Genomic DNA, 11,576 nt, shown 5'->3' with positions numbered 1-11,576 from the left:
GAGCACTGGCTGTTCTTCCTTAGAACCCGGGTTCAATTCCCAGCACTCACATGGCAGCTCATACCTGTCTGTAACTCCAAGATCTGATACCCTCATGCAGACATACACACAGACAAAATACCAATGCAAATGAAATTAAAGTAAATTATTTTTAAAAATACACTCTTGAGCTGGGGATGTAGGTCAGACTGTTTATCTAGCATGCAAGAAGCCCGGGGTTCAATTGCTGTGGGAATCTTTCTGGAATAAGCACTCCACACTGATGAGACTGGAAGAGAGGAGACGTGGACCGAAGCCAGGATAGATAGCTCCTGGAAGTCTTCCATACTGGTCCAGTTTGTGGTCTCCTTTTATACTCTAGAATCACAAAGTGGGTTGGCAAGCAAGCAGACAGGATTTTACAGAAGTGTACCAGACAGCAGGTTGTTAGGGGCAACGGCCCGTTGTTTCAGCTATTTCTCCAGGTCTTTCTGTTTCAGGTAGCAAGGGAAGTCACTCTGGCAAATAGGCAGTACAAGCAGTGCTTTATATAAATCACTAGATAAACCAATAAATTCATATCTGATAATAATTACTGGCCTTTTCTACCTTATTTCACTTCACAGTCCTCAGCATTGCATAAACTTGGTGTGGTGGTACGAATGTGTAATCCCAGCACTCAGGAGGTGGAGGCAGGAGGATCAGAAATTCAAAGTCATCTTTAGCTACATAGTGAGTTTGAAGCCAGCCTGGGCTACATGAGACCTCTCTACAACAACATAATGCCCTTAGCACTCTAGATCCCAAGGCTTTAGTGGTTCCTTTGACAGAGACCAAGAGCAGAGGCTAACGATCTTGCTTACTGTGTACTTACAGTGTAGGCACAGATTCGGTTGATAAAACTTTGGCTGTGCAGTTAAGTCTCCATGACACCCTTTTCTAGCTCTTTGCCTACTCCCTGTCACACTGACACACACAATCTGAGCTTTGGGAAGCAGAAGAGAATGGCTAAGGATCTGGACTTTATCCATCCCTGCCTACACGTATGAGCCCAGGCACACACAGTCTCTACATTGTAGTCTTCACCTGAAAGAGGGTGACAGAACACTCCTCTAAGGTGCTGTAAAATCCTATAAAACATGACCAGTTATGATCTGATCACAGTACCTCACAAGGACGACTTAGTCAGTGAGGCAAGTGTCAGCCAGAGCTGTCACACCATAAACAGGAGCAGAGGGGACACCAGTCCAACCTTTGTCTCCAATCTGGAAATGATATGTAGAGCCCCTTTCTTCTCTCATTTATTCATGGATAAGTGGGGGTGGGTAGACAGAGGCACTTTCTGCTTCAAAATGATATCTCGTCTAGGGAGATTGCCTGTTTCTAGAAGCATCCAAAGAGCCTTATGAATCTAGAGGTCTGCCTAGAAACAAGTGATGAGAGCCCTGGCCAGCCAATGGGATCATGCAGGCCTTCTACCTGCTTAGGGAACTCCCCCTTCATCCTGCCCGGGGAGGACAGCTTTGAGTGAGTGGGGTATTTCCAGATTTGTGGCTTTCACTTCCACATCTACTGTGTGGGAGGAGTGACCTGCTGTGGACGAATCAGATTCCTCCCAGCACCAGCTTCAAGAGGTGATTCCAGGGCTCAAGGGTCCCAGACACGGCAGCAGCAGCAGCAGCAGCAGCAGCAGCAGCAGCAGCAGCAGCAGCACCTGTGGGGAAGACTAGAGGCCAGAGCCATGGACGACCAGCGCGACCTCATCTCTAACCATGAGCAGCTGCCCATGCTGGGCCAGCGCCCTAGAGCCCCAGAAAGGTATGTGTGAGTACCAGCAGGGAGCCTTCGATTCTGGAGAGCACAGAATGCAGGCCTGGGAAGGGGCACTGCTCTGAGTTGCAGGAAGCCTGAGTGGATTTTTTTTTTTTTTTTTTAGGCAGGGTCTGTCTATACAGCCCTGACTTTCTACATAATGAAACTCACTGTGTAGACCAGGCTGGCCTTGAATTTACAGAGAGCCACCTGCCTCTGCCTCCCAAGTGCTGGGATTAAAGGAGTGCGCCTTTATGAGCGGCTCTGAGTAATCTTGAACTGATCCTCTCCCCACCCTCCCACCGCTGCTAAGGGTGTTGACTTCCCCTTCGGTTAACCGAGGGGCTCCTTGAGGAATTGTAAGAGTTAAGAGTGCTCTGGATTCACTTCTCAAAGTTTCGTAACTTGAGGACTTCACAGACCCTCTGAAGTTGGGTCATGATGACTCCAGGTCTTGACTTCAGACCACAGTGTTCCTGCCTCGGACGAGTTCTCACTTTTCCTCAATATATCTATTTGCTTTCCTAGCCTCTGATCCAGAAAAGGTTCCAATGCCAGTAGGGAAACCATTTCTGAGGACAGTGGAAGCAACCCATTTGTTCCTTAACTGCCAGAGGGCGTGTATGAGCCTAGATAAGCACAGCTCTGCCATACCCGAGTCCATACCTGAAACAGGATTAGCCTTTCTCTGTGTGTAGGAGCTGGCTGCCATCCCAGCAGTTGCTCAAAGAGAAGGGGCTCCTGCTACATGAGTGGAAGGGCTCAACGCTACTGTGGGTCAGACCCATGTACGAACCTCTTCTTCGTCCTTCTTTGCATCAAGAGGCTGCCCCAGCCATCCAGATAGTCCCAGGCTCCTCTCCCAGCCCCCAAATGACTTTCGGCATTGTGCCTTCCACCCCCAAATAAAACCCAAACAGGACTAGAATTCACCTGCCTTTTTGTCATCCTTCCCCAACCCCAAGCTCCCAAACTCCCCAACCTGTCTATGGGGACTAAAACAAAGGGAGAGAGACTCTGAGAGAGTGCAGAGGAATTGCACTCTGGAAAAAAAGTAACCAGATGTGACATCAGCTGTTTCCAGGCAGAAAGGAATTTGAGAGAGACTCCAAGAGAGAGTGCCGAGGAATTGTGCTCTGGAAAGAAGGTAACCAGTTATAGATTAGTAGAGCAGTGGGGAATTCCAAGGCAACTTACTACTGTCGTAGGTGACCACAGGAATATCACAGCCTCTTTCTGGGTCCCAGCTTAATGGCAATAGGTGGAGCAGTCCACCTTTGTGTACTTTTCACTAGTCCTCAGATGCTGTTGACTGTCACTGTAATAATAATCAAGTTACAGATGCTACCTTAATCCTTACAGTTACTGTAGCTAGGAGTTGGACATTTTTATTATCTGCCCCCCCCTTCTTTTTTTAAAGACTGGTCTCACTATGTAGTTTTGGCTGGACCTTCTCAAGGTGTAGCCCAGGCTGGCCGTGAACTAATAGATATTTGCTTACATCTGCCTCCCGAGTGTTGGGATTAAAGGTATTTGCCACAATAACTGGCATTGTCCCCATTTTTACACAAAAGGAATCTGAGCTTATCTTGGTAAGTAACTTCCAGGTGGTCTCAGTTAGTGAGTGTTGGACGTAGCATTTGAACCTTGACTAGACTGAGTTTGTTCTCCTATGTGGGGCCTTTAGAGACCTCATTTGTGGAGAGGGGAGGTGGGAGCCCACTGACCTTAAGCCACTCAGGGAGGGCTGTGTTCAGAGATGGTGCCTTAAGCTCTCAGACCATTCCAGACAGGGTTTGATTTTGGGGCATTTTCATGAGCACTTCTGCCTGGCAACATCTGTGTCATGATTCCTGATAACTCTGATTGGCCTCTGACTTCAGCCAGTTACTTTTTTATTTTTTTTCCTAATTATACAAGGAGGAAGTACAAAGGAGGAAGTAAAACCAAGAGATGATAAACTTGGCACTCAATCAGAACAGAGGGCCAGACAAGCTAGAGGCATAAGAGGCTGTGTGCGATTGTGCATGTCTATAATCCTAGCATTTGGAAAGTAGAGGCAGGAGAATCAGGGGCTCAAGGCCAGCCTCATTACATGAGACCATCTCATGTAAAAACAATTAATAGTAAATTTAATAAAAGAGGAAGAAGGGCAGATGCTAGATTTGAAATCCAGGCTCCTTGAGAGCAGTGCTATTGATAGAGAAGATGTGTTAGGCGTTGAAGCCAAGTGTCTCATCTCCACAGGGTTTTTTTTTTTTTTTTTTTTTTTTTTTGAGACAGCGTTTCTTTGTAATTCTGGCTGTCCTGGAACTCACTCTGTAGACCAAGCTGGCCTTGAACTCTGGACTCCTCCTTCCTCTGCCTTTCAAATGCTGGGATTTAAGGTGTACACCACCACCATCCCCTCCATGTCTGCTTTATTTAACAATCTCTCATTCTAAACCCTTACCATTTCACTTGTGGAAGTGTCAACTTGCTCACACTCCCAGAGTCAGGCAAGCAGAAGAGTCAGGATGCCAGTTATGGCTGCCTGCTCTCATCTTTAATACAAACCTTGTTCTTCGGCCTTCTGAAAGACTGAAATTCAGAAAGGGGAGGAATGTGGCTTCCCTAGCTTGTGTGGTAGGAGGTAGAGTGGGGACTATATCTGAGTTTTGGGGTGATAGAGGGGTTCAGGGGTTCCATGAGTCACCAAGTAAATAATACAGCAGAGAGGACCTTGAGCCCAGGCTACATCTTTCTTCAGAAAGCCAAGAAGTTTGCTTTCTCCTTCCAAAATAACTCTTCGTTTTGTCAGCCCTTGGCTTAAGGAATACAGAGGGTTGGCAAGCCAATGAAAATTAGCTGTGTCTGTGACATCATAAATTACTAGGAAGACAGGTCTTCTGGAGTTTCCTAAATCTTCCTTCCAGGTTGCAGGAGTAGGCAAGATGAAGACTCATCATGAGAATTTCTAATAAAGTCTGTCTTAGTCTGAGTCTGTGTGCTACTATAACATACTATATATACACTATGTATTACACATAGACAGAGATTTATTTCCCACAGTTCAGGAGGCTGGGAAGTTCAAGATCGAGGCGCTGGCACCTGATAACTTTCTTGCTGTGTTGCAAATGTATGATGGTGGAAAGGCAGGAGCCCAACTCCCTTTGTTAACCCTTCTTACAAGGGTGCCTAATTCCATTCACTAAAACACTGTAATTTTAAAGGGGACATGTTCAAACAACAGCAGAGTGCTGGTAGTTCTTCCCACCCAAGGACTAAGTGGGGGAAGCATGGAGAGGAACTCTCAGGGTCTGGAGTCAAGACCCTTATGTTCCATACTGTAACAGGTGCATGTACTCCCAAAACAGTATTCGAAGTCCCAAACTGTAAGCAGTCACTGAGGTCTGAGGGTCTGGCCGCCCAGGAGCGTGAGACATTTATCCAGACCTAACCATCTATGTTGCCGTGAATCCCCGCACTTGGATATCACTATACAGTGCTTTTATGGCCACAGTATGATCTTGTTTCAAGGGAAACTGTGCTGGGGAGATGGCGTGATTGATAAACTTCTTGCTACAGAAATACAAGGACTTGAGTTTGAATCTCAAACACCCACTAATCCTACTACTGGGGCGGCAGGGACAAGAGCATCCCTGGGTTTGTTGGTGAGATAGTCTAGCTGAATCTTTGAGCTCCAGGTTCAGTGAGAGACCCTGCCTCAAAATAAAGCGGAGAGCAGTTGAAGAAAACATCTGAAGAGGACCTCTGGTCTCCACATACATGTACGCATGAGCACCCATACATACATGCACATGCAGCACACACATACCACACACACATACCACACACACACACACACACACACACACACACACACACACACACACACTAACACACACCACACACACACACCACCAACACCACACACCAACACACATATCACACATACACCAACACACATATCCACACCCACACACCAACACACATACCCACACACACACACCAACACACATACCACACACACACACACACACACTTGGGGAAGAACCAAGTTTTTTTTTTTAAGATTTTATTTATTTATTATGTATACAACATTCTGCTTCCATGTATATCTGCACACCAGAAGAGGGCACCAGATCTCATAACAGATGGTTGTGAACCACCATGTGGTTGCTGGGAATTGAACTCAGGACCTCTGGAAGAGCAGTTAGTGCTCTTAACCTCTGAGTCATCTCTCCAGCCCCCAAGAACCAAGTTTTAGAATTGCTGGGGTACATGACAGAAGCTGAGACACTGGTGAAGATCTGTTCAAAGACTCCCAGAGGCTGGTACAGAGGCTGTGTCTCTGGAGCTGGTGGTTCCTGGCCCTACTCCTCCAGCCCAATGATGTTACCCCCCACTTGTAAAATTTCTAGACTCTGCTTCTTTTTTTCAGGCACACATGTTCTTTGCGGTGCCCGTCACATTTCTTTTCCTTTTCTCTTTAAACCTGATGTCACTGCAGGGATTGGGAATAACACAGGGGATGAAACCCTTTTTCCTCTTACATAGTAAAAGCACCTATCTTTTTCTGCCAACTAAAATAAATAAATAAAACAAAACCAAATCCTTTTCCTCTGAGGGGCTCTGCTCCTCAGATCTTCAGGGCAGAGGGACCATGAGTAAAGAAAGAGGGCACTCTCTTTATTCAAAAATGACCGTGGCTCATTTTTCCCCATAGAACTTGGGTCCCAGGTGGATTTGATTTCTTCCTGGGAAGAGTCAAGGTCCTTGCCCTTCTGAGAGGGCATTGGCAGGACCATTTATTTCCACTCCCAGCCAGCTTCCAACTCTGGATTATTCTCTCACTCCCTCCTCACAATAGGTGCAGCCGTGGAGCCCTGTATACCGGCTTTTCTGTCCTGGTGGCTCTGCTTTTGGCTGGGCAGGCCACCACTGCTTACTTCCTGTACCAGCAGCAGGGGCGTCTAGACAAGCTGACCGTCACCTCTCAGAACCTGCAACTGGAGAGCCTTCGCATGAAGCTTCCTAAATGTGCGTGTTCCACCTGTCCTGACCTCACAGTCCCACCCATTCTCCATCTAGCCCCTCCCCACTCCCCGGGGTTCCAGATCTCAACCAACCCCCTAGTGCTCTAGTCCTTGAACCTGAACTCATGCTGTCTGTCCTCTCTGCCCCACAGCTGCCAAACCTGTCAGCCAGATGCGGATGGCTACTCCCTTGCTGATGCAGCCACTGCCCATGAAAAGCATGCTCCACGGGGTAAGGAAGGTGACAGGAAAGAAATGCTATCTGGTCTAGGCAGAGGGCAGGTGCCAAGGGGGGGGGCAAAGGGTAACAGCTGACAAGGAAGCCAGGTCCTAATTGCTGAAAAGGGGCAGGGTCCACCTCAGAGAGGCTTGCCAGGGTGAAGGAGGCCAGAATTCGTGCGGCTACCCTGACGTGGAGAGGACAAGTCCTACAGCTTGCAAAGTGCCTCTTACCTGCCACAGTATCCTCTAGTCCCTCACCTCCTCCAAGCCTCTGAGCAATGTTATGCATAAAACTACTATTGGTACCTTCCCCAGGGAAGAGCACACCAATTGCTTGTCCAGTGCCAAATGGTCAGCCCTGAAAAATATACATACAGGTAGCATTATATAAACCGAACATGCTTTATTTAGGAATATACAGTATATAAATATATATGCAAGCAATAACAACAAATGAAAAAAAGAGGCTATGAATTTGAAGAAGAGAAGGGAGGGGCATATGGGAGAGTTTGGAAGGAGAAAAGTGAGGGGGCTGAATATAGTAATTAAATTATAATCTTAAAAAAAGCAAAAACTTCTATTGGCAAGGCCATAAAAATCTTATGCCAGATTGACCAGTGAGGACATGGAGGCAGAAAGGGAGTGAGTAGCTGGAGCTCCCATGTTAGGTGGCAGAGCTGAGCTGGTGAGTGCATGGACCTGACTCTTACTAGACTCCCGTTGCCCCTCCCCCAATCCCACTTCTCAGTTAGCGCTGCTAACTCTGTTCCCCTTTCCACAGCCTGTGCAAAATGTTACCAAGTATGGCAACATGACCCAGGACCACGTGATGCACCTGCTACTGGTGAGTGTCAGAGCCAGTGGGCAGCCCCATGGTCTACATAGGACCCTGACCCTCACTCACATGCTATATAAACTCACTATGTAAACTCAACATCTTCTCACCCCAAGGAATATAAGGTGGCCCTTAAATATTGCATATAGTCCAACCCCCTCCCAATATAAGTGTCTATATAGTCCTGGAACTGGCTATGCTATGTAGACCAGGTTGACCTTGCACTAGAAGAGATTTGCCTGCCTCTACTGGGTGCATCACTATGTCTCTAGCCTCCTCATTTAGAGAGAGAGAGAGAGAGAGAGAGATTGATTTATTATGTATATAGTGTTTTGCCTGCATGTATGCCTGTAGGCCAGAAGAGGGCACCAGATCTCACTACAGATGGTTGCACATTTCCCTTTGGGTATCATGGAGTTCCATGTAACCACCATGTGGTTGCTGGGAATTGAACTCAGGATCTTTGAAAGAACAGTCAGTGTTCTTAACTGCTGAGCCATCTCTCCAGTCCCGGCTCCCACAGTTTTGAATCAGAAAAATTAAGGTCCAAGTCTTGGATGTGACTTGGTCATGATATCCCATTCTCCTTCCAAAATTAATATCTCACACGCCTGCTCTGGGCTGGGCACTATGCAGGGCTCTTGTCTACAACAGGGAAGCAACTTTAACACACATGACCAGGTAATGAGTGGCGTGCAGCTGGCTGTGAGGATAGGCAGAGGAAGGACCCAGTCTATCTTGGGGAGCTCAGGAAGTCTTTGGAGATGAGGCCTTCCGAACAGGCAGATGTCTGTGGGAAGAAAGCTAGTGCAGCTGGCAAAGCTGGCCTGGACCCTGCCAGGAGCTACATAGCTGGGTGGCCCTTGTCCCTGCTCTCTATCACCAAAGCTAGGGTTCACGTTTGCTATGGCTAACATCCATTCCTCAGAATGAAGACCTGGGAACACGGGGTGTACATTCCCTTTGGGTATCATGGAGTTCCATGTAACCTTCCTCTTGCCTTGCCACTCTGCAGAGGTCTGGACCCCTGGATTACCCAAAGCTGAAGGGGAGCTTCCCAGAGAACCTGAAACACCTGAAGAACTCTATGGATGGGCTGAACTGGAAGGTGAGCAGCTTTTGTTGTCTCTTTCTGCGGTAGCCTCAGGACTAGAAAGTGGTGAGGGGTGGGTTAGGGGAGCTGTTCTCTGGGCTACAGGGGACCAAACACCCACAAAAACCCTGTGAGTCTTTAAGAGGCACCCAGGCTGCAGTTGAACTCCAGATGTTGGGGCTGTGTGAACCTCCAAGTTTGGTTGTTGGGTAAAGTCTGGAAGGGTAGGGTGTTGACCCTTGAATCTGATAACCTGCCTCTATTCTCATTAGGTCTTTGAGAGCTGGATGAAACAGTGGCTCTTGTTTGAAATGAGCAAGAACTCCCTGGAGGAGAAGCCCACTGAGGCTCCACCTAAAGGTACCAGGATGGGAGCTTCAGGGTGCCGGGGCCCCCTGGAGCTGCTGAAGTTAGGGATCCATCACTTTCAAGGGAAGCTTGCACAACTCCCCACCCTCTCAGCTCACTGTCTCTTCTTGCCTGGTCTTTCAGGCTTTCGAACGCCGGACATGCTGTTTGTGGGTCTGTTCTTTCACACACATACCCAAAGTATAGAGACCTTTTGTTTCTCTGTGTTGAGCAAAACCAACTCCAAACATACTAGGCAGAAGTCCTAGGAAGGACACCTCCCAGCACTAGCTCAGCACTCGAGAAGGCAGAAGGCCAGAGTCACTGAGTGCCCAGGGCCCTAGGCACTTCTCACTCACTAGCCATTCCAGCACACAGGAAGCTGGAGACCTAAAGCATTGGGGTTGCCTTGTTTTTTTATCTTTTATCTTTTATCTCTTACTTGCTGTGCAGAGATGGGTAAGCCTGTCCCACTGGGCTTCTGTGTCCCACAAATACAAGGCTAGTGGCCCATTCTGCCCTGGACCTCAGTTCCTCTGATACATAGAAGAGAGCTTGCCTGTGACCTCAACCAACTTCTAGCTAATTTTTTGAATCCCTTTTTCAGCCACCATTTATACTTGGGTTATCCCAGTAACAGGAAAGTCTGGCTCCCAAAGGTGTCCCCATTACTGTCTCCCAGAAACCACAATCAGGAGGCGTAATTACTAACTGTAATAGAATATGAATATATTCTGAGGCAAATGACTCTAGCCATGCTTTTCTGTTTTTTGGACCTTACTGGTTTCAGCCTTGAGCCTCAGTTTTCCTATCTGTGTCATGGGAGGAATAAAGAAAGCAACTTGGATAGGCATTAGGCCCACGACAGTGGTGTGTGGGTCTCTGCTCTGTTGAGACCTTGGCCCAGAGTCCACTCACTCACTGTCTTCATCATGCCTGTACCTTCAGTACTGACCAAGTGCCAGGAAGAGGTCAGCCACATCCCTGATGTCCATCCGGGTGCGTTCCGTCCCAAGTGCGATGAGAACGGTAACTATATGCCACTCCAGTGCCATGGGAGCACTGGCTACTGCTGGTGTGTGTTCCCCAATGGCACCGAAGTCCCTCACACCAAGAGCCGCGGGCGCCATAACTGCAGTGGTAAGCAGGGGCCACTATGTCAGTAATCTAAAGGACTAGGAAGCAGTAGGAAGGCTGAGGGTCCTGAGGGCCGTCCTAGTAAACATGGGAGTCAGGACAGGGGTTGACCACTCTCAGTCATGCATCTGGCTCTTCATCCACCTGGGCACTCCCCTGTGTGCCTCTATCCTCTCTCCTCACATTCTCCACACACTGTCCTACACTGGAGGCCCCTACCTCACCATACCCTCTAACCATATTATATACTGTGGTGCCTCCTTTCCCAGGCACAAGGCCATACCCGACTGGGAAATATGCCTTTGTGCACACTGGCAGCAAAGTGTGTGTGTGGTGGGGTATGAACAGCACGGTGATTCCTTTGTAGAACCACTGGACATGGAGGACCCATCTTCTGGCCTGGGCGTGACCAAGCAGGATCTGGGCCCAGGTAAGGGGGCCCATGGAGGGGGCCACCCACACTTTGGTGGTGCAGCATGACACTGGGCCATTTTTCCCATCACTGGGCTGGCTGGCTTTTACAGAATAAGCTGGTGGCTGGAGGCAGAGTGCTGAAGCCCAGCATGGGGCAATGGGGGAGGCAGGGTCAACAACAGGAAAGCCACCATCAACTTCTGCTTCCCTTCCCAGTTATGATGTGAAGACGGCGGCTAGCTCTGCACAGTGGCGGCTTTCCTGCTCTCCTGTGCCCCAGCCTTCCTACCTTCCCTGACGTCACATCCCACTTCCTGTCTCCCTGCACCTTGGGGCTTGAGGCTGGTGTCTGCTTCATCATCCCCCGACACGACAAAACCAGAACAGAATGAGGATGCTGGAGGGCCCTGCTGCCCACCCCCATCTCAAGGGACATAAAGCTCAGAGTGGGCAATGCTAGGTAGACCCCCATTTCTACCCTTTAGCAGTCTCCAATGTGGGGCTCTATGATGTAGGCCCACAGACAGGGATAAGGAGGGGTGCTCTACTTGACCTATATTGGACACATCTGCCGTCTTCTCCTCAAGGAAGAACCCAGGCCCTCCTTCCAACAACCCTTCCTCATCTCCTGCCAACCCCCCAGGTCCCTTGCTCAGCCAAGCTTGTCAGCAGCCTGTAGGATCATGGCTCATGTGACAATAAAAGGTAGTGAGTAGAA

General features: G+C 48.5%; 1 protein-coding gene across 2 annotated transcripts; it reads left to right on the top strand.

Annotated features, from left to right (window-relative positions):
• The first annotated feature begins 1,495 nt into the window (after positions 1-1,495).
• On the top strand, positions 1,496-11,576 carry Cd74 (CD74 molecule). 2 transcript variants are annotated; one of them, XM_027402822.2, is made up of 9 exons: positions 1,496-1,797; positions 6,644-6,813; positions 6,962-7,041; positions 7,813-7,875; positions 8,882-8,974; positions 9,232-9,319; positions 10,256-10,447; positions 10,812-10,874; positions 11,075-11,576. In XM_027402822.2, the coding sequence occupies exons 1-9, from the start codon at positions 1,721-1,723 to the stop codon at positions 11,083-11,085; spliced, it is 837 nt and encodes a 278-aa protein (XP_027258623.1). In that variant the 5' UTR covers positions 1,496-1,720; the 3' UTR covers positions 11,086-11,576. The 2 variants fall into 2 exon arrangements, with proteins under 2 accessions (XP_027258623.1, XP_027258624.1); XM_027402823.2 differs by lacking the exon at positions 10,256-10,447.

The sequence above is a fragment of the Cricetulus griseus genome, chromosome 2, assembly GCF_003668045.3.
Source record: "Cricetulus griseus strain 17A/GY chromosome 2, alternate assembly CriGri-PICRH-1.0, whole genome shotgun sequence".
NCBI lineage: Eukaryota > Metazoa > Chordata > Mammalia > Rodentia > Cricetidae > Cricetulus > Cricetulus griseus.
The sequence above is the reverse complement of the archived record's forward strand: the minus strand, read 5'-3'. Positions and strand labels throughout refer to the sequence as shown.

Bases quoted from the DNA above. Each gene is read 5' to 3' on its own strand.
- Cd74 (XM_027402822.2), top strand. From the start codon at position 1,721: ATGGACGACCAGCGCGACCTCATCTCTAACCATGAGCAGCTGCCCATG. The intron at 6,814-6,961 runs GTGCGTGTTCCA...TCTGCCCCACAG, and splicing joins TCGCATGAAGCTTCCTAAAT to CTGCCAAACCTGTCAGCCAG. The intron at 7,876-8,881 runs GTGAGTGTCAGA...GCCACTCTGCAG, and splicing joins ACGTGATGCACCTGCTACTG to AGGTCTGGACCCCTGGATTA.